The sequence below is a fragment of the Delphinapterus leucas genome, chromosome 12 (genome assembly GCF_059928025.1).
Source record: "Delphinapterus leucas isolate spDelLeu-1000000601 "Yukka" chromosome 12, BTC_Dleu_Yukka2, whole genome shotgun sequence".
NCBI classification, from domain to species: Eukaryota; Metazoa; Chordata; class Mammalia; order Artiodactyla; family Monodontidae; genus Delphinapterus; species Delphinapterus leucas.
Genome location: NC_143140.1, coordinates 28,436,518 through 28,459,684, shown reverse-complemented (window position 1 = coordinate 28,459,684; position 23,167 = coordinate 28,436,518). Strand labels below are relative to the sequence as shown.

Here is a 23,167-nt window from a genome sequence, read left to right as displayed (position 1 = left end):
TGAAAACAATTTCTTTTCACTTAAAATCCCTAGTGGAATTCCTACAACAGATAACAAAATAATTTTCCACCCAATTCTTCATTGCTTCTCTCAAATACAAATGCTGTATAACAAAAAGCATGGATAATTCCACAACACAGCCTCTGTCTAGGCTACCAGAGGGGGGTATACCATAAATGTCCATCTACAATGACTTTTTCACAGATGTGCAGAGTTAACGCTTTCATCAGATAAATCCCATAGTGATAGCAATAAAGTTGGCATACAGTTCATCTAAACAAAAAATTAAGTGTATTTTGTGCTACTATCATAGACTCTGAAAATTAAGTTCTGATGAAGTCTACCGAATCAAATTATCTAATGTCTTGTTATCTTGTCTGATAGTTGACCACAACTGTATCACATAATGACACAGCACAAAAAGCCAGTGATGATATCCAGATATAAGTTTTGAGATGTTATCGCCCGCATACCAAACACAATGAAGGTACTTACCAGTGGTCATGCAAAACTCCTTAATTCACCGTTTCTGTGAGAATTACAGGGCATGTTAAATTCACGTCATGTACTCAGCCATCCCCAAGTTCCTCCTCAGTTCCTCCTTATATACTTCCTATACGCGATCATAATTAAATCATTTAATACACGTAAAATGCTTTGAGCAATGCTTGGCACGTAGTAGCTACTAAGTGTTGGTTGCTATCGTTATTATTATTTCATGTGCTAAAAGTGATGCTTTGTATGTCACATGCCCTGCAGAGATTCTAAAGTATGGTTTGCTTTAAACAAGTTCAATCCAGTGCTCCCAGCAGGGGGAAAGTCTAATATGCAAGGCATCTTCTATATATTATTTTCTTGTTTGTGACAGAACAGGCAAATCACCTTAGAAGTGATCAAAGTGATCAAAATTGTGTTTAAAAGATTTTGTGTGTGCGCCTCTAGATAAAAGCTACCAAGTGATTACTTGAAATGGTAAATGTTGAGAACAAATTTAAAACTTTTTGATAACTCCACCACAAAGATGCACTGATTAAAACAGCCCCTTCTCGTATTACATTACCTTCAGACTATAATAAGCCACTTACAATATTGTTCAAGTATTTCACTATATATTTTATTTTTATAATAATGAATTTGATATGCTCTAATCTCCTTTGGTTTTATACATCATCCATACATCATTCATTCCATTCACTTAAAGCATCATCTTCATGTCCAGGTATTTCTGTTGGTGATTGGCCAAGACAGGATGAATCTTTATATCTCACTGAACTCAGCTCAGACGGTATCTCAGGTGTCGAGGCTTTTGCCCCCCAGAAATTTTTGACTGCCGCCCTGGAAGAAAAACATTTTTTAAATCTTTTATGAAATGAAAACTAAATAGATTTATATTTAGTTTTCTATATATAGAAGTGCCTCCTTAGTCATGATTTATTTTTACTGTGTGGTGTACCAGCTGCATTGTGATAGTAGATGAGCCCTCAGATGTATCGGGGGTGATACTCATGTAGGTATCAGAAATATTCTCATATAAATGAATTAGTACGTTACAATAACCAACTTTTAAAGTTGTGATAACTACAACTAGACAACACAAATATTAATTCAATAAACGTTTTTCTTTAGCAACTACTATGTAAAATTGTAAAAATTGCATTGAAAAGCTTTCTCATGGTTGGGGATCAAGTCATGAGATTAGGTAGCTTGAACTAGGGGAGTCTCAGGAGGGATGAAGAGAGTTGGACAGTTTCAAAACCCATGTGAGAAGCATCATGGACAGGGCCTTGGATTCAACAGACAGGGAGGGGCAGACAAGGAGGACATCAATCAAGGGTGATGGCTTAGTTTCAGTCCTTCACCTACCAGTTTATAATTATGAAGATCAGTACAAAGACCACGAATATACACATAATAACTCCCATGGTCAGAACCAAAACTAGGACTGCATCAATGTCTGGTCGGCTTAATCTTTTCATCTGCAATTCTAGAGAAAAAAACACTTGATGATTATTACTACTGGAAAATAAAAGAAAATGGATATCTAAATGGAAACTTTATATTTGAAAAACTCTAGAAAAATACAGAAAGAATTAGTGGAAGCAAAGTTATTAATGAACTTGCTCTGCGTGTTAGAAGTGTCCTTTTCAAACACACAGAAAAGTTGAAAGCATTTGACAATAAACATCCCACCACTTAGACACTACCATCAACATTTAACTATCCCTCTACCCATACTCTTCTCAATCCATTGATTCATCTTATTTTTGATGCATTTCAAGATAATTTGCTGATGTCTACACACTTCCTACAAAATTCTTCAACAGACATATCATTAACTAGAGTTCAACATTCGTTTATATTTTTTCTTTTGAGGTAAAATTTATGAACACCAAATTGCACAATGATCTTAAATGTGCATTTATTTAGTTTTGGCAAATGCAAACAGACATATATAATTCAAACCCCTGAATATACACAGAATATTACTATACCCCAAAAGTTTCCTCGAGCCTCCCCAGTTAATCCCTGACCCAACCTCTAGGGACAACTACTGTCCTGATTTTCTTTCCCACCATAGATTAGTTCTGCCTGTTCTAGGACTTCATAGGAAGGGAAACATACATTAAGCATTCTTTTGTGTAAGGCTTTTTTACTCAGTGTAATGTTTTGGAGATTCAACCATATTGTTGAATGTATCAATAGTTTTTTTCTTTTTTATTACTGGGTACTATGCCTCAATTAGTTTATTCTATCTCCTACTGATGGACACCTATGCTGTTTCAGTTTGGGGTTATCATAAATAAACTGCTATGAACATTCTCACACCAGTCATTTTGTGAACATACATTTCCATTTCTCTTGGGTAAATACATATGAGTGGAACTGCTGGGTCATAGGGTAGAGGTATGCTTAGTTTTCCAAGAAACTGCAAGATCTTTTCCCAAACTGATTGTACTTGCTGTACTTGTTTTATAATTTTTTTTCTCCCAGATTTTGGCTTGCCTATTCATTTTTCTAATGATTCCTTTTCTTTCTTTTTTTTTTTTTTTTTTCTTTGCGGTACGCGGGCCTCTCACTGTTGTGGCCTCTCCCGTTGCGGAGCACAGGCTCCGGGCGTGCAGGCTCAGCAGCCATGGCTCACGGGCCCAGCCGCTCCACGGCATGTGGGATCTTCCCAGACCGGGACACGAACCCGTGTCCCCTGCATCGGCAGGTGGAGTCTCAACCACTGCGCCACCAGGGAAGCCCTCTAATGATTCCTTTTAAAGAGCTGAAGTTTTAAACTTTCTAACGTAAGTTTCAGGTGTACAGCATTATAATTTGACATCTGTATCCACTACAAAGTGATCCCCACCACAAGTCTAGTTACCATCCATCACCATACAGTTGCACTCCCCCCTTCATCCATTTCACCCACCCCTGAATTCCCTTCCCCTCTGGCAACCAGTAATCTGTTCTCTGTATCTATGAGTGTGTTTTTGTTTTATTTTGTTTGTTTTTTTAGATTCCACATATGAGTGAAATCTTTGTATTTGTCTTTCTCCAACTGACTTACTTCACTTAGGATTAATACCTTCAAGGTCCATCCACGCTTTTGCAAATGGCAGGATTTCATTCTTTTTTTATGGCTGAATAGTATTCTATGGTATGTATATATACCACATCTTTATTCATTCATCCACCAATGGACACTTAGGTGGTTTCTATATCTTGGCTATTGTAAATAATGCTGCAGTGAACATAGCGGTGCATCTATCTTTTTGAATTAGTGTTTTTATGTTCTTTGGATAAATACCCAGAAGTGAAATAGCTGTCTTATGGTAGTTCTATTCTTAATTTTTTGAGGAATCTCCATACTGATTTCCATAGTAGCTGCACCAACAATGCACAGGGGCTCCCTTTTCTCCACATCCTCTCCAACATTTGTTATTTCTTGCCCTTTTTGATAATAGCCATTCTAACAGGTGTAAGGTAATATCTCTTTGTGGTTTTGATTTGAAATTCCCTGATTAGTGATGTCAAGCATATTTTTATGTGCCTGTTGCCCATCTGTATGTCTTCTTTGGAAAAAATGTCTATTCAGATCTTCTGCCCAATTTTCAATCAGGTTGTTTGTTTTTTGTTGTTGTTGATTAGTGTGAGTTTTTATATATTTTGGCTATGAACCCCTCATCAGAGATATCATTACAAATGTCTTCTCCCATTCCATAAGTTGTCTTTTCGTTTTGATGATGGTTTCCTTTGCTGTGCAGAAGCTTTTTAGTTTGATGTAGTCCCATTTGTTTACTTTTGCTTTTGTTTCCCTTGTCTTTCAGTCAGATCTACAAAAATATCACTAAGACCTATATCAATAAGGTTACTGCCTATGTTTTTTCTAGGAATTTTATGGTTTTAGGTCTTACATTCAAGTCTTTAATCCATTCTGAGTTAATTTCTGTGTATGATGTAAGATAGTGACCTTCTTTCATTCTTTTCTTTGTGGCTGTCCAGTTTTCTCAACACCATTTTTTGAAGATGAAGTTTTTAATTCTGATGAAGCCTAATTTAGCAATCTTTCCTTTATGGTGATTGTTTTTTGTCATGTCTAAAAAGAAACTTGCCTACTCCTGAATCATACAGATACTCTCTTATGTTTCCTTTTTTAAGCTTGATGGTTTTAGCTTTTACATTTAGGACTATAATACATCTCTAATTTTTGTATACATTGTAAAGTAGGAATTGAAGCTCATTCTTCTTCATACGAATAGCCAAACACCACTTTTAAATCAGCATTCTCTCCCATATCTTTCTGTTCTTCCTGAAAATAATGCTATTATGGAGACATGACCAGTTTACCATATGCATTATAACACTGCTACATTGTAAACTGATAAAAATTCAATTTATATCAAGCATTACTTACTTAGTGAATTATGTAGCTTTCTTTTGGCTATTCCTGGCCCCTTAATCGTAGACTCATAAAAGATTCATGTGGGGAAGGGCCAGAAAGGTCATCTTATACAACTTTTATACAGATAAGCAAACCAACATCCAGGGAGACATAATGATTTGTGCAAGCTATGTTTTATGTATTTTATTATTTTGGTAAGTACCACTCTAACAGAATTAGTCTCATATATGGGCAATCCCAACTGCTTATTCATCTGGATTTTCTTCCTGTTCTTTAAACACCATGCAGTATAATCTTCCATTTTCCTTGGTAATTCTAGAGCTATAAACTCAATTTAGTAATCTCGCTAAATAGTTCCAAGGATGGTAGACAATTTATATCATATTTATATTCCAACATTGTTGGATTTTAAAAATCTTTTTATTTTTCATAATTTTAGATTTATAGAAGCAGTGGGATTTTTTTAAGCTCAAATTTAAAAAAACCTTTTAGGATTAAAACTTGAGAAGAAGAAATGCAAAATTTCTTTCCATTTATCTACTACCCTGCAATACTAGCCAAGAGAAGATGGAGAATGAGAGGTATAAAGATTTTGGTTCATTTCAATGGTAGTCTTCTTGCAAGGGTCCCTTAGATTACTTTTGTATCTAATAAAAAGATAGTCTGCATTTCTACTGAAATTTTCTGATGAAAAACAGGCTGAATTTCGATGCTCTCACTTTTTAGAAAAACTAAGTTTATGTTTATATTAGTTTCTCAGGGCCACCATAACAAAGTACCACTAACTAGGTGGCTTAAAAACAACAGAAATATATTGTCTCACAGTTTTGGAAGATAAACGTCTGAACGTAAGGTGATGGTAAGGCCATGTTCTCTCCAATGGCTCTGGGGAAGGATCCTTCCTTTCTTCTTCCAGCTTCTGGTAGCCCCAGATGTTCCTTGGCTTGTGACAGCACAACTCCAATCTCCGTGTGTCTTCACATGGCTGTCTTCTCCCCGCGTGTCTTTGAGTCTTCACATACATTCTCCTGTCTCTCTGTGTGTCTGTGTCTAAATTTCCTTCTTCTTATAAGGACACTAGTCATATTGGATTAAAGGCCCACTCTCCTCTAGTGTGTATGATTTTGTCTTAACTGAATTAATTACATCTGCAACCACCCTATTTCCAGACACAGTCACATTCCTGAAGTTCTAGGAGTTTGGACTTGAAAGTATCTTTTAATTCAATCAAAACCATGCCTAATTATGAAAGACAACTATTGTGGAAGTGAAAAACCTGTTATATGAGAGAATGGATGGGACATTTTCATTAATTAAACCATATTTACCCTGAAAATATTTCAATCATGCATTCGTTTCAAGCCAGTACCATATTGTGTGAACATTTATAGCCAAAATATTTGTTTGATGTCTAAAGAGCCAAAAGGGTCTGTCACAGCGGTATGCCCAATTGTCCTTTTTAAAAGAAACTAATAAATACCAAAGTCTTCTGAAAACATTTTGTCATTTAACCAGTGCATGTGCTGAGATGGCAGAGCTACCTCACCAGCCTTGGACAGCTACAAAAGAGAAAAATCAACTTTGTCTCACTTGCTGACACTGGGGTCTGTGCTCCAGCCCTTAGCTTACACATGTTGCCTTCTAACATAGGAAGAGCTAACCACTACTAAGCTGTCCTAACAGAGACCAAGCTGTGGGGAATATAACTGAGAATGGCCTTTGAATCCTTTAATATCCTGAACTATGACTCACTGAGATACATTTTAGTTGATGATGTTTGGTCCTTTTTTGCCTTTTATAGCACTTTATTGAAATTATCCTTTTAATAACACCTGTTATCCCAACATAGGAGTAAGGTTATTAGCTTTCACCATAAAGATGGTTTTTTAAGGACACTGAACGACACATCAAAGAAAGTTATAGTTTATTTTTTAAAATCACCCCCAAAACACCTTATCTTGTTTCCAGTTCAGTAAAGGGTGTTATGTTTCATGGTATCTCTAGACTGCAGCTTGAGTTCTTTACTTGGGATTGAGAAATAGCTTCAAGAAATCCATGAACTCTCTTAAAATTATGGGTAACTTTTGGCATGTTAGTATATGTGGGTATTTTTCTGGGAAAAGCCTCCCGAGCCTTGACTGGATTCTCAAAAGAACTTTTGACCAAACCCCTCACACACCCAAAAACACAGATGACAACAATAAAAATGGTTAAGAGCAACTCAACAAAAGGAAATAATTATTTGGATATAGAAGACATCATAGTTTAAATTGAAAAGACATGCACATGGATCCTTTATGCAAGGGAAGCACAGTTTCTAACATGTAAAATTATGTTCGGGTCAAGATTTGCCTTTTGTGACATATATTGAGGACTGTATTGTTTCATAAAAAAATGTCTTCAAATGAATAATTTTTAAAAAGATGTGCTTTGACATAACGTTTCTTAATTTTATTTATTTTACTGTATTAAAACTTTTGTTAAGCATCCATTAGAATTCTGTGTATCCATTTTCACCTCTGTGATAGAAGTAAAAGTAAGAATATAATTCAAGTTAAAGGACTGTTCTTTGGAGATACTTCAGGAATACACCAGTTTCCCAAAGTGAGGTACATCTGACTCTCTTTGTGGAAAAAAATAAGAATTAAGTATTACCTTGTAGAAAAGTCTAAATGGTATAAAACTAGTGGTTCCCAAAATGTGATCTCTGGACCAACAGCACCTAGGAACTTGTTTGAAATGGAAATTCTTGTGCCAGCTCCACTAAAGAACTACAGAATCAGAAATTATAGGGGTTGGGCTAATGATCTGTGTTTCAACAAGACCTCCAGGTGATTTTGATGTGCTTTGAAGTTTGAGATATAAGCAAACCAAAACATTGCTGGGTACTTACCAGTTGTTGTATAGATTGTGAACTTAATAGATGCTACTATTTCATTATTATCCAACGTTTCACACTCAAAAGCCTTGGGGTGAGTATCCCTGTGAACCTCCAGGATTGCTGAATCATTTGCAAGTATAATGGCTTGCTATTTTAAAGGAAAAAAAAAGGTATCAACATTCTTCATGAAAACTTAAGATCAGGAAACAATTTATTTCTTGTAACAAAATAAGAGTCACTTTCTCTCATTCTAGTACAGTAATTAATTATGCACATGTATTTTAAAGTCAGATAATCCAGATAACAAGTACCAACTTCCTGCCTGTGTGAAGCAGGGCAAGTTACTCTCTGCATCTCAGCTGCAGCTGGTCCTCCATATCCTTGGGTTCCATGTCAGTGGACTCAACCAACCGGAGATTAAAAATATTCAGAAAAAAAATTCCAGAAAGTTCCAAAAAGCAAAACTTGAATTGGTTGCACAGTAGTATTTACTTGGCATTTACATTTTATTTACAACTATTTATATAGCATTTACACTGTATTATAAATAATCTAGAGATGACTTAAAGTATATGGGAGGATGTACTTATGTTATATGCAAATACTACGCCATTTTACATATGGAACTTGGGCATCCCCAGTTTTGGTATCTGAAGGGGTCCTGGAATCAATCCCCTGAGCATACTGTATTTATCTGTAAACGGGTATAATGACAGGAATTACCTCATAGATTTTTATGTGAGTAAAAGAAACTCTAGCACTTTGTGTATGTCTGGCACTGAGTAAGTCCTCTATTAATGTTAGCTACTGTTATCAGTACTGTTTGTATTATATATACAAATGAAACTACTGCTTCCAAAATAGAACACTTTACATAAAATAGGTGTTTTTAAGTTCTGATAGTAGCTGGCCCTAAGGCATATGTAAAGTCTTAGCCTCCCTAAGCAATGAAAAAATTTAAATCCCAATAATAAAAAAGTTGTATGATTTTAACTTCATTTTTGCAAACTGCTTTTAAAGAGAAAGTTTTCTGAGAGTCATCAAGCACTGGGAAACAAATTTTATCACTCACTAGAAAGCATCAAATTACATACATTCATTACTCACTTGGTCTGGCCTTAGAAGTCTCCAAATATATTTGAAACGGTTTACAGGAGATGTATGAACACATGCTAGCCTAACACTTTCAAGACTTTCTGAAATTGGTTTACCCCCTGAAAAAAAGAAAAATTAAATACGTATGTACCAATGGGCACTGTAAACTGCTTTATACACAATACTACTTTTAAAAGTCACTTCCAACTTTAAAACCAATTACATGCTGGAAGTTAGCAAATGTATTACTGAAAGTTTGACTGTAGAGGAGCAGAGAGGCATCAAAGATTAAGTCGCCAAAAGAGGCAGGTAGAAAACACCATACCTGTCTGTTCCTTCAGCAGAATAAATCGTGAAGAAGAGATAGCAAGGGCAAACTACTTAGTGATCTATTAAACTTTGAGATCTACTAGTGGCTTCCAATTTACTGGTTAGGGTCAGAACCCCCCTCCCGCCCCATACACTCCGCCCCTTCCATGTTTAAAGATAATGGAATCTGACTAGTGAGGTGGTATAGAGTGGCTCTCCAAGTTCCCAAGGTAGGGTTTACCAATCTACTGATAAGCTGTCACGACCAAAGTGTCAAAAGCATTTCACTGGAGGACAGCCTCAACCACAGACCCTGAGTGCAATACGGTTCCAGTGTACTAGAGAGAATATATGTTAAATTTTACACATCACTGAAAAAATGTGAAGCAAAAGTAGAAAGAGTTGTAACTGTCTAGAGAAGCGGAAGCTTTTCTTATGAATTCCTTTCAGTGTATCATTTGATCACCTCCTTCCACTCACGGCAACCTGAGGTTAAGGATATTTCCCCCGAGTAAATGCTTCCTCAGTCTCCCTCCAATACATAGGCCAACTCACAGCCACAATCTACTGGTCCACGACATTCTTCCACCCGTAGGATACATTTGGATTCACTCCCAGGGCATCCATTTGTTAATATAACTTCTCTTATACCAACACCTTTGGTAAAAGAAATCAGCAAATGTTACAAATAATAATAATAATTCCAGAGTTCCTTTACTTTTGCACCTAGGTCTTTTTGAGACTTTTCTCCTAATTTCAGAAATTAAATTCCTAAATTCAGGGTAATAACATTTAGATATTTTTAGGTCCCTCATTTTGAATTATTTCATAAAACAGCATTTTCCAAAGCGAGTTACATGAAACACTATTTCCTCTGGTTGTTACCATAAGAAAAAGGATTCCATGATTATATACATTTGGAAATTATACATTACATTAAAATGAAAGGAACCTCTTTCCTCAGAATTTTAGGGGAACTTTTAATATGCTATTAATGTGCTTTTATGTGGAAACTTTCATTGATCTAAGATGTAAAATTTTTACATTTTAACATCTTTGAAATCAGAATGCATCTTAGAATTGACAGCGTGTCAAGAATGGCAGCATTTTTCCTTTTTTAGAGATGCATAAAATGTGATTATCACAGCCAAGGAAGTCTTAGATTTGATGAAATACAGTAGTACACAGGATCTTCTAAATTTATTTGACCATGTAACTTTTTTGTTGGGGGGTGGGGTGGGTTGAGCTTGCAGAGGAAATTACAAAAATTACATTTTAACATAAATGATGCTTTTTAATATCTAAATTGGTAAAAATCCCTGTATTAAATACATCAGGATAGACTATTAATGACCAAATCTCCATTTCCAAAAAGATACTCTCATTAGAATTGCAATACATTTCAGAGCAAGAAATCACTTCTTTACTGACTGATCTCAGATCTCCACTGAGTTTGCCCTACCATCACCAAAATTGAAGGAAATGATAAAAGCTGGTTCAGTGACGTGCTGAACATGTCCTGTGATAAATGACCTGTGATTAAGACTCTGTTGTCACAGGCTAAGGAATAGCCCATCTTGATATCCTTTCTACCAGATTCCCTCTTTCAGTCCCTGTAAGATGTTAATCATAAAACCCATTCTTAAGGCAAGGGAAAGTTGAAGTCTAGAGATGGCTTATAACAGCACTCCTCAAACTTCAGAGTGATTGCAAAACACCTGGAGACATACTAACATGTGAATTCTGATTCAGTAAGTAGGTCTGCAGTAGGTCCTAAGGTTCTGCATTTCTAACAAGCTCTCAGTCGATGCTGATATAGCAAGTCTGTGGACCAAACTTTGAGACACAAAGGAGAGTACTCCATATAAGATAAAGGGAAGGAAGGTTGGAGGGGGAAAGGTCTCTTGATTAAAAGAGATGCTTAAGAATGGCTGCAGAATGGCTCCCCTTGAATTTATGAATGGCACTTCTCTAGAGGCATAGCCTTATTCTGAAATGCATATTTTCCAAGCAGGTATTTTATGCATTTATTTAGCCAGATACAGTTTATCGCAATGATGTGTGCAGATGTGAGATTTTCTGTAAGTCCATACTTAAAAATCTGCCTGTGTATTCCAAGAAAAGAAAACTTTTTGACTGCTAAAATATTGTTTTGGGGTTCAACAGAATTTTCACTAAAGCATTTTTTCCTTTAAATAGTTGTTATAAATTGAAAAGATTTCTTAATACTTAAAAGTATAGATGTGAAATATTGCCTTTTATGGTTTATTTTCTTTTTAGAACTTATCACCATCTGACATATTACATGTTTTACATATTATTGGGTGGGCCAAAAGGCTCATTCGATTTTTTCCGTAAGATGGTTCTAGTAGCACTTAGTTGTCTTTAACTTCATTCGAAACAATTTTGTTAGATAGTATGTGACAGCTATCATATCAGCGTGCATTTAAAAAAAGACTTATCAAAATTGGTGAATTTTTGTGTAGCCATTTTAATATTGAAGATGGAAGAAAAAAAGCAACATTTTTGGGCATATAATGCTTTATTATTTCAAGAAAGGTAAAAATGCAACTGAAACGCACAAAAATATTTGTGCAGTGTATGGAGATGGTACTGTGATGGACTGAACATGTCAAAAGTGGTTTGTGAAGTTTTGTGCTGGAGATTTCTCACTGGACGATGCTCCACAGTTAGGTAGACCAGTTGAAGTTGACAGCAATCAAATCGAAACAGTAATTGAGAACAATCAATGTCATACCATGCAGGAGATAGCCGACATACTCAAAAATATCCAAATCAAGCGTTGAAAATCATTGACACCAGCTTGGTTATGTGAATCGCTTTGATGTTTGGGTTCCAGGTAAGTTAAGCAAAAAAAACCTTCTTGACCATATTTCTGCATGCGATTCTCTACTGAAAAGTAATGAAAACATTCGTTTAATGAAAACGTTCCATTTTTAAAACAAATTGTGACAGGCAATGAAAAGTGGACGTTGTAACCATGTGGAACGGAAGAGATCATGGGGCAAGCGAAATGAACCACCACCAACCACACCAAAGGCTGGTCTTCATCCAAAGAAGGTGATGTTGTGTATACAGTGGGATTGGAAGGGAGTCCTCTATTATGAGCTCCTTCGGGAAAACGAAACGATTAATTCCAACAAGTACTGCTCCCAATTAGACCATCTGAAAGCGGCAATCGACGAAGTGTCCAGAATGAGTCAACAGAAAACGCATAATCTTCCAGCAGGATAATACAAGACTGTGAGTTTCTCTGATGACCAGGCGAAAACTGTTACAGCTTGGCTGGGAAGTTCTGATTCATCCATCATATTCACCAGACATTGCACCTTCAGATTTCCATTTATTTCGGTCTTTACAAAATTCTCTTAATGGAAAAAATTTCAATTCCCTGGAAGACTGTGAAAGGCACCTGGAACAGTTCTTTGCTCAAAAAGATAAAAAGTTTTGGGAAGATGGAATTATGAAGTTGCCTGAAAAATGGCAGAAGGTATTGGAGCAAAAGGGTGAATATGTTGTTCAATAAAGTTCGTGGTGAAAATGAAAAATATGCCTTTTATTTTTACTTAAAAAACTGAAGGCACTTTTAATCTCTTTGCCCCTACCAAAAAATATGTTCTTTGAAGGCAGAGAATTTCCACTTCTTTGTTCACTGCTTTATTCCTAGCACCTATAACAATACCTGACACAGAGTAGGCAAGAATAAAAAAACAGAAAACAAAAAAATTGCTGAATAAACAAATATATAATTTCTGAAGCACATCTTTTTTTAAAAAAATTTATTTACTTATTTTATTTTTGGCTGCTTTGGGTCTTTGTTACTGCACGTGGGCCCTCTCCAGTTGTGCTGAGCGGGGGCCTCTCCCATTGCGGAGCACGGGCTCCAGGCACACAGGCTTCAGTAATTGTGGCACGTGGGCTCAGCAGTTCTGGCGCACGGGCTTAGTTGCTCCGCGGCACGTGGGATCCTCCCGGACCAGGGCTCGAACTTATGTCCCCTGCATTGGCAGGCAGATTCTTAACCACTGCGCCACCAGGGAAGTCCCTGAAGCACATCTTTAAATAATAGAGTAGGACAGTATCAATTACTAGAATTGTCATAAAAATAATTCTCTACCTGTGAAAATTTCTCAAGTAAGCAGCCAGAAGATGTAATTTGCAAATGAATAAACACAGATTTATTACACAGAATTCCTCTAATTTTCTGACTCTGACACACTAAGAAGTTAAAGTAAAAAACAGGTTTCAAACCATCTCAAGAGACAGAAAGTACAATAATGGTTGCAAGGGGCTGGGGGGAGTGGGGAATTACTGTTGAATTGGTGCGGAGGTTTCAGCTTGGGATGATGAAAAAGTTCTGGGGTGGATCGTGGTAATGACTGCATGACAATGTGTGCTTAATTTCACTAAATTGCACCTTCAAAAAATTGTTAAAGTAGTAAATTTTTTGTTAAGTCTATTTTAACATCATTTAAAAAATGCTATCTCAAAAACAATTCAGGCACAATTTTTGACCAAAAAATAAAAAACGTACATATTGTTCTGATCCATACCTGCATGGACTTTCTGTCTTCTTATCCTCTGGTTTTTGTCCTTCCCTCCTGTCACTGTCTTTTTTCCAAGGCAGATTCTATTTAGAATAAACTTAATTTCATTGTGAATTATCTACTGTCTTCTTAGCACACTAGTCTATAGTGGTTCTCAAAAGACGGTCTTTTAAAAAGCAGCATCAGCTTCATTTATGAACTTGTTTAGAAATACAAATTCGTAGACCCCTTCAAAGGCCTAGTGAGTTAGAAATTTTGAAGTAGGCCTAGCAATCCATGTTTTAACAAGCCCTGCAGGCACCTAGGGTGAACACTTAAGTTTGAGAAACACTGGTCTATTATGGCATGTGTAGTCTTAATCCCACTCCCACGTAAGAGATTTTTATGTCCAATTTCTATTCAAGGAATGATCAAAATAAGTCACAGTTTTTGAATATTATTTTCCCCACAAAGTCAATACCTCTTTTCTCTAAAACATGACATATAAATTGGGAAAATGTATCATTTAGAATAGACTATTACAAATAAAGTAAATTTCTTGATAGATTTGCCAGCACAGTATGTGGAAGACATCTGTGAGATGCATCAGAAGATCTTTCATCTTCTGAACATCTGAGATAAAGTTTTACTTTGGTGAAAGCAGTTTATGTGCCCCTCCCCCCAAAATATATACATATAGGGAGTTGGCTTAAAGTGAGGCTTACAGGTTATGAACTGAAAATATCCTACCTTGTAAAGCAATCAGTTTGAGTTTTGTGTGTAAATCATAGATATTAGAAATAGAAATCAGTGAGAGATGAATGAGAGTACACATTGTTTTTACCCTCCCCCCCCGCCCCAATACAATGTTATTTATCTGCTCTATGCTACTTACCGCATGTAACGGTGCACATCCCAAATTCTACTTCTTTGACTATTGTCCTATTTGAAACTAAACATAAATGCAAAAATACATTATTTAATCATAGGAAAACTTTTCTAAGTGAAGAACTCTTACTTGGGGATGGAGGATACAAGCACTTATCATATGGGAGGCAGACATTTTTAAAGTTTTATTAAATCAGAAAAGCAATGCCATTCCTAGTACATCTTCTATTACTGTTTAAATCAAAAGAAAACTAAACCTTTGAAGAATTAAATTAGGAAATAACTTACAAAGATTTATGTTTAAACCTTGTACATAATTTTAAAATAATGTTTTTCATCAGTGTAATAATACATGGTGAGTTAAAGTTATATAGGAGGTCAGAAAAACACAAAAAAGCCTGCCAATTATAGGGCCCAATTTTTTCTATTCTCCGTTTTCCAAAAAAATTTGAGTGTGTTATTTCTACCCAAAAGAAGTAGTTATGCAAAGTGTTCATTAAAATTATGTTATAGATTGGTTCTACTCATTCTCAGGTTAAGATGGTAAATTATTCCTAAGAATTTATTTCGACACTTTATTTAGCAGGATAATCTAGGAATATATAAGTATTCGAGTAGCTAAATATTGTTGGTTTTAAATCTCAAGTTTCTCTTTTTCTAATTGTTCTGAAATCTGACATGAATTCCACTAGCTGTAGCATATAATCAGTTCTTCATAACTCAGATTAGGACTAAAAGCTCAATAAAAATAAATATTAAATGAGGTGCTAGAAGGTAATTTTTAAAAGGCATTATGTCCTGAGGCAACAATATTACATGGGACTATGCATCAAAATTGGAGTCCAAATTGCTACTCTACCACTAATTAGCTTTTCTGAGTTTGGGCAAATTCCTTCAACTGTGTCAGGCCTATTTAACCCCTCTGCAAAATTTGGAAAGGAGAACCTATCTGATTATCATAAGAATTAAACATGATAAAGTACATGCAAACATTCTGTAACTTGTTTAGCCCTACCAGCATTCTTAAGATAGCATAACCTCATTCACACTTCATTCATTTTGTACTTATTAATTTCATCTAATTCTAAGATTTTTTCCTATTTTGATTATTGTAATTTTTCCATAAACACTTCTATACTTATAAGCACCAAATACAGTGCCTTGAATATACAGCAAGCAAATATACACTTGATGTATATATAAGTAAATCAATATTGACTTTGTGAAATAATTTGGACTACGACTCTGATCAATTATGAATTGACACTTTTGCTTGAAATGCTTGGATACCTTCTGCTGGTACATTATGAAACACAAATTTGAATCTAAGGCATTATAACTCCATCACCTGGGTTTAGCCTAAGCTCTAGCATTTACAGATAGAACTATCCCTTGACCAGTTTAAAGTGTTAATTACTTTTAAAACTAGAGGGAAGCAATAGCTACTACGCTTTAGAACATGTTCTTTTCTACCCTAGTCCTCTTTTTCATATTTCCAAAGTCAAGGACTTCTCCAAGCTCTCTGAAATGTAATGTTATCAAGGCAGTACAAACCTCAATTCCACCATTAACATCAGATAGTCAATTTCTTTATGTTGCTGAGGGTCACTATCCATCATCAGGAAATAAAAGAATGGCTGATAAATACAGCACCTACTTTGTACTTATAGGAGACATAAGACTGCCAAGGATATTTAAAAGAATCTCAGATGGGTCAATTTATGGAGGGAAGAGAAGTATTCTCCTTTAGATGGCTGAAAACCTGCAACTGACCTTTTACCTACAAGCACGTGAGCTACTAATCAATATAACATGTACCACAGCTTGTCAAGTTTTATTGCTTAGTGAGCCAGGAGAATAAGGCAAATTTACGTATCAAACACAAGCTCAGTCTTTGTTGGTTAACATGTATTATATCATCTAACAAAGCCTCTAGTTGGATCCCCTTATTGGTGTTTTCTACTGCCACCGTTCCTTTGTGACTGAAAGTTGAACTTACAAATAAAACACTATCACACTGCAGAGGTGCTCAGAGGTGGAGGCTGCATGAAGCTGACACGGGGCTTCCGGGGAATTTTGTCAGCATCTTGTTTTATCTAGATGTGTCACCGTGAGGGGAACTGGGAACTCCCTTGAGTTCTAACCCAAAGTGCAAATGTGAAAAAAGGAGTAAGACCTCAGGCACTTTGGAACTTCAAGAAAAAAAACAAAGTCTGCAATGGAAAGGAAAAAACATAACTGCAAGGGGAGTCAAAATCGGTCCCCGTGGTGGGAAGCTACTCTCTGATGCTTAAAAAAATAATCACCTATTCCCTTGTCCAGAGCAATATTTTGCAGTATTTCTGTAGCAATTTCTATACATGTGCTCGTTTATCTTGCTCTGGTCTTGGAGAATTAGCACATCTTTTTTTTAAGGCCATGAGGTGTGCGATAATGTATAAATTCGGGGTTGTTTTTGAGAAAGAGCTCTACAGATGTTAACTTGGATAATTCTCATCGTCCTCAAAGAGCAGGGAAGGCTTGACCCTCAAAGGGTGCCTGCGGGTCCCCGCCAAGGAGCCTCCCACACTTACCATCCTCCTTGGCCTCAGCCGGGGGCTCGTTCTCGGCCTCGCTGTCGTTTTCAGCCTCCTCCTCGGCCTCGTTCTCGCCTTCGCCCTCGCCCTCGCCCTCACCCTCGCCCTCGTTGGCCAAGCTGGGATCCTGGACCGCGGTGACGTTGATCCCGAACGTTGACTGGAGGCCCGCCAGGAGCAGCCAGCCGACTGTCAGCAGCAGACCGTCTGAGCAGCCTGCGCCCCCGGGGCCCATGGTTCTTGGCCCAGACGGCCGCCCAAGGTGCAGTCACAGCCGCCCGCTCCCAATGAGAGGTGCTGCGAAGAGAGGAGAAGCCCGACTCCGAACGCCCACACCGTGCCCCGGCAACCACTGAGGCGTCACGGAACGTCACCATCGCGCTGGGCCCACTGAACGCCCGTAGGCCTGACCGCAGGGGTCCCTTGGGCCACTTCCGCCGGCGCTCGGGTCCACCCCGCCCCTTCCGGCGTTCTAGGCCAACCCGGCACGCTGGGCAGGTCCATGCCTTCGCACTTCCTCATTAGGCGAGCTGCCAGCCAACTGCTGGGGGTGGCCGTTTTCCCTCACCCTGCTTTGTGCTAAAAGATGCTCGTCCTTCCTGCATTTACGCCTCAACAAACCAGACTCCCTAGAGCCCAAGCACTCTCTATATGACTTGGCTTCAAATTACTTATGCACAATAGCCAACTCGGCGTGTATCAAGAATGATTCACCATGGCCTTGTTAAGTAGGTTGCCCCAAACTTGATCCCTATCTGCAGGTGAGGCTTGATTTGTAGAGGATATAGGGGGTGCACTTTCTCTCTTTGATCTGAACACTATTGCTGTTGCAGCTCAGGCATGTACTCACGTTTTAAGAATTTGTGCAGTGCCATCAGCTCCGTGTGGGGCTTCGTTGCAAGGTGGGGGTAAAGGAAAGGAGAGGGGAAGATGCAACTACTGTCAAACTAGTTCTTCTCCTTTCTCTATTTGGATAGCTGATGTTTTGGGAACCAAATGTCGGACTTAACCTTTGTCTCTTGTGAATGTCTATCTTCGTGCTTTTGGCCTACTTTTTAAGGTCTCATTGAGATTCTTCTGAAATCTGATTCTGTTGCCTTAATATATTAGATATTTCTCCCAAGTGTGATTTGGAAAAAGTTTCCTTCAGATCACTAACAAAATGTTTAAAAGGGCAACAGGCCAAGAATAGAGCACTAAGAAGTCAGTCTCTAACAATGATCCAGTAATCCACACGTTGATTTAACCCAAGAATCAATTCTTTTACTAAAAAAGAGTTCTGTCTTTTACTAAGGTTGAATCAGACTGGAAGCTAGAATACCTTGGCATTCCCACTTGAATCAGTAGAAAATATTAGAGGTAAGTGTAACTCCCCACTGCCCTCTTGATGGTACTTAGTAGTATCACTGTGTCCAATTTTGTCACAGAAAGAAATGAAATTCAGTTAGGTTCCTTCAGTTAATGGTGTTAATTTCAAGAGGTCAGCTCTAATTAATTAAAATTTCTTGAAGAATAGACTCATAGGCTTTTTGAGTCAAAGAAAGCTTAGAAATAATCTAACACTCCAAGTTCCTTATTTTTAGGTGAAGAGATTAAGAACTGGAGAGACGGGGTGGGGGGGGTGATGAATTGTGCGATTGGGATTGACATGTATACACTGATGTGTATAAAATTGATGATGAATAAGAACCTGCTGTATAAAAAAATAAAAAGAACTGGAGAGATTAAATGACTCACCCAAGATCATCCAGAAAATTATCTGTAGTGCAGGGCCTCACAACCACATTTCCTGAATGCTCTTTCAATGCTTAGTGTTTCATATAATTTAAAATTAACAATGAAGAAGCAGTCAGTGGGTAGTCAAGAGTTCAAGGACTGAAAACAAATTAGGGTTAAAATTTTTTTATCTTGTTATTCCACATTTGATTTGATCTAATAGCTATAATGTGGTATTAAGAAAATATTGATGAATAGATGGTTCGATGGATTTCTGTCTCGGGTTTGAAACAAAGCTCATTTGGCTATGTTTCTATATAATATTATCCCCTACCTTGAGGTTTAATGTCTAAATTCATATGACACATGGGCTGAAGAGTAATCTACTACAGAGTGAACTTCAGGCATAAACTGGCTTTTTTTTTTTTAAACATCTTTATTGGAGTATAATTGCTTTACAATGGTGTGTTAGTTTCTGCTTTATAACAAAGTGAATCAGTTATACATATACATATGTTCCCATATCTCTTCCCTCTTGCATCTCCCTCCCTCCCACCCTCCCTATCCCACCCCTCCAGGCGGTCACAAAGCACCGAACTGATATCCCTGTGCTATGCGGCTGCTTCCTACTAGCTATCTACCTTACGATAAACTGGCTTTTGGAACATATGTACAACCAGCCTCAGCAGACTAACAGCAAAGCAAGTAACTGAGAAACCCATTAGGAGGGTCTTCAGAGCCACTTATTTGTAGCAAAAGTAGATTACTTGAAACAAAAATGAAATTTTTATTTGAATTTTTCTTTCAAAAATGCTTTTAGTTTTGAAAATAGTGAGACAAGAACTGCTAAGAATGGTCAGTATTAAAGTTCAAATTGGTATTGGTAAGGAGGCCATAATAATATTTTATGTCAACTAAAATACCATAAAATATTATAGCAACTCAAAAGATTGTGAGGGAAATTAAAATGAGAAATTAAGAGATGATCTTGAGGCACAAAGATGTTTGTTTCATGGCCAAATGAGTCCAAATTTTTTCTTTTTTAAACGCTAAGAAAAATAAGTCACCCATTATGCTTTCAAGCACAAACTTGAAAAAGAAAATCTGTAGTATTTCATGGCAACATTGTTGAATTCTTCATATTTAGGACACATCTTTTTCCTGAAGATGGTATCTTTTGGTATCCTCTTTCCTGAAGAGTAAGTCCTGTGAACTCTAAGATAAGTGATTTAATTCAAAGAACCATTAAAGACTAAATAAACAGCTCCAAAGAGAATCCGCATGGAAATTAAGGGCCTCAAAGAGGAGCTGAAAGATTTTACTCTTAAATAAAGAATATTCAAATAATATCTGTAATAGCAGCAATACTAGTCCCTTATAAAATATTGTGTTCCTCACATAAGTTATAAGAAAAGTATCTGCACTCAGCAAACTTATAGTACTTCTAGTTGAAGCATAAATAAGTGAAACAAACATTAAGGGCATAGTATCAAGAGAGGTTGACCCTACTCTGACCATACAGGTACCAAGTACCAGGAATTACAACCTCAATCCCTGATTTGTACCTCTGACCTCCTTGCCTCAGTTCACTCAGCTCTCCTCACCCTGCCTGGCAGTAAGCATCTCCAACTCCAGCTCCGGTTTTATTCTTAGTTTCATTTTGTTTTGGTTTTTAATCAGGAATGGATGTTGGATTATTTCAGATGTTTTTTCTGTGTCTATTGAGATGATTTTTTTAGTTTATTAATATGATGAATATATTGGTTGATTATCTAATGTTAACCCAACCCTGCATTCCTGGGATGAAATCTACTTCGTCCTGATGATTTATTTTATCTTTTTTATATATTGTTGCATTCATTTGGCTAATATTTTGTTTATAATTTTTACATCTATATTCATGAAGGATATTAGTCTTTAGTTTTCTTGTAATGTCTTTGTCTTGTTTGGGTATCAGTGCAATGCTGGCCTCACAGTATGAGTTGGGGAATATTCTTTCCTCTTCAGTGTTCTGGAAAAGTTTGTTTAAATTGTCATTATTGCCTTTTTAATATTTGTTTCAATTCACCTGTAAATTATCATCCTGAATATTTCTTCATGGGAAGATTTTTAACTACAAATTCCATCTCTTTAATAGATACAGGTTTGTTCAGGTTATCTGTTTCTTTTGGAGTGAGCTTTAGTAGTTTGTGTCTTCTAAGGAATTTCACCTTAGTTGTCAAATTCAGAGGGATAACAACAGTGTTTATAATAACAGTGTTTATAAAATTTGACAACCTTAGTTGTCAAATTCAGAGGGATAACAACAGTGTTTATAATAACAGTGTTTATAAAATTTCCTTATTATCCATTTATTATCTGTGGAATCCACAGTGATGTTACCTCTCTCATTTCTGATATTGATAATTTATATCTTCTCTCTCAGTCAGGCTAAAAGCTTATCAGTTTTACTGATATACTCTCAAAGAACCAGCTTTTGATTCCAATGACTTTCTCAGTTGTTTTTATACTTTCTATTTCATTGATTTCTGCTTTGATCTTTATTTGCTTCTTGTGTCTAGTTTGGATTTAATTTGCTCTTCTTTTTCTAGTTCCTTAAGATGAAAGATGAGGTCATTGTTTCGAGACTTTTCTTACTTTTTAATATAGGCATTCAGTGCTATAAATTTCTTCCTAAGTACTGCTTTAGCATTAGCTCAGTTTCTAATTTGCTGTTGTTTCATTTTTATTCAATTAAAAATATTTTCTAATTTTCGTTTGATTTCTTCTTTGACTCGTGGATTGTTTAGAAGTGTGACATTTAGCTTTCACATATTTGGGAACTTCCCAAATATTTTTCTATTGGTTTCTAATTAGTTGATTACAGTTGGGGACATATTGATATTTTGTATTATGACTCGAAACCTTTTATTAAGATTAGTTTTATGGTCTAGAATATGATCTATATTGGTAAATGTTTCATGTGCATGTGAAAAGAATATGTATTCTTCTCTTGTTGTTTTTTTTTTATTTTTGGCTGTGTTGGGTCTTTGTTGCTGCACACGGGCTTTCTCTAGTTGTGGAGATTGGGGGCTACTCTTCATTGTGGTGCGCAGGCTTCTCATTGCAGTGGCTTCTCTTGTTGCGGAGCACGTGCTCTAGGCACACAGGCTTCAGTAGTTGTGGCATGTGGGCTCAGTAGTTGTGGCTCACAGGCTCTGGAGCACAGGCTCAGTAGTTGTTGCACACGGGCTTAGTTGCTCAGTGGCATGTGGGATCTTCCCGGACCAGGGCTCAAACCCATGTCCCCTGCATTGGCAGGCAGATTCTTAACCACTGCACCACCAGGGAAGTCCCTTCTTCTCTTGTTTGGTGCTTGTTCTATAAATGTCAGTTAGGTCAAGTTGATTGATAATATATGTCAAGTCAGCTATATCTTTGCTAATTTTATGTATACTTACTCTATCAGTTATTAAAAGAGAGGTATTAAAATCTCTAACCATAATTGTGGATTTGTTTATTGTTCCTTGCAACTTTATCAAATTTTGCTTTGTGTATTTTGAAGTTCCATTATTATGGGCATACATATTTAAGATTTTTATGTCCTCATGATTAATGACACATTTATCTTCTGAAATAACCATCTTTATCCCTGGTAATATCCTTTTCTCTGAAATCTACTTTTCCTTACAGTAAAATAGCTAATCCAAGATAGAGTGGAAAAAATAGCTATCTTTTGACTGATGTTAGAATGGTATATCTTTTTCTGTCCTTTCACTTTTAACCTAATTGTGGCTTTATATTTAAATTGTGGCTTTGGTAGGAAACATATAGTTGCTCTTTGTTAAATAAAACTTTATTTTGAGACAATTGTAGATTCACATGCAGTTGTAAGAAGTAATGTAGAGAAGATCCATGTGCCCTTTACCCAGTTTTCCCCAATAGTTTGCAAAACTGTAGTAAAATATCAACCAGGATTTAACATTTACACAGTCAAGATACAGAACATTTGCTTCATCTCAAAGACTCCTCATGTTGCCCTTTTATTATAGCTACACCCACTCTCTGCTACTCAAATTCCTCCTTAACCCCTTGCAACCACTAATCTGTTGTCCATTTTTATGATTGTGTCAATTCAAGAATGCTGTATAAATGGAATCATTCAGTATGTAATCTCTTGGGATTACCATTTTTTATTCAGTATGATGTGTATATCAAGAGCTTGCCCCTTTTTATGGTTTAGTATTCCATGGTATGAATGTAACACAGTTTGTTTAACCTCACC

General features: G+C 36.6%; 1 protein-coding gene across 1 annotated transcript; it reads right to left on the bottom strand.

The window, feature by feature from the left end:
- Nucleotides 1-835: 835 nt before the first annotated feature.
- SPACA1 (sperm acrosome associated 1) lies at nt 836-17,526 on the bottom strand. Its single transcript, XM_089921845.1, has 7 exons — nt 17,179-17,526; nt 14,619-14,675; nt 9,732-9,833; nt 8,880-8,986; nt 7,785-7,920; nt 1,864-1,984; nt 836-1,335 (listed from the first exon to the last, which is right to left on the bottom strand). Exons 1-7 carry the CDS (start codon nt 17,420-17,422, stop codon nt 1,179-1,181), a joined length of 924 nt encoding a protein of 307 aa, XP_089777971.1. The 5' UTR covers nt 17,423-17,526; the 3' UTR covers nt 836-1,178.
- Nucleotides 17,527-23,167: the final 5,641 nt, after the last annotated feature.

What these genes read in the sequence shown, in the direction of transcription:
- SPACA1 (XM_089921845.1), bottom strand. Translation starts at nt 17,422, where the DNA reads ATGGGCCCCGGGGGCGCAGGCTGCTCAGACGGTCTGCTGCTGACAGTC. An exon ending in GGCCAAGGAGGATGGTAAGT is followed by an intron (nt 14,676 to 17,178) that starts GTGGGAGGCTCC and finishes ATTTATGTTTAG; the next exon opens with TTTCAAATAGGACAATAGTC. An exon ending in ATCTTCATAATTATAAACTG is followed by an intron (nt 1,336 to 1,863) that starts GTAGGTGAAGGA and finishes TTTTTCTTCCAG; the next exon opens with GGCGGCAGTCAAAAATTTCT.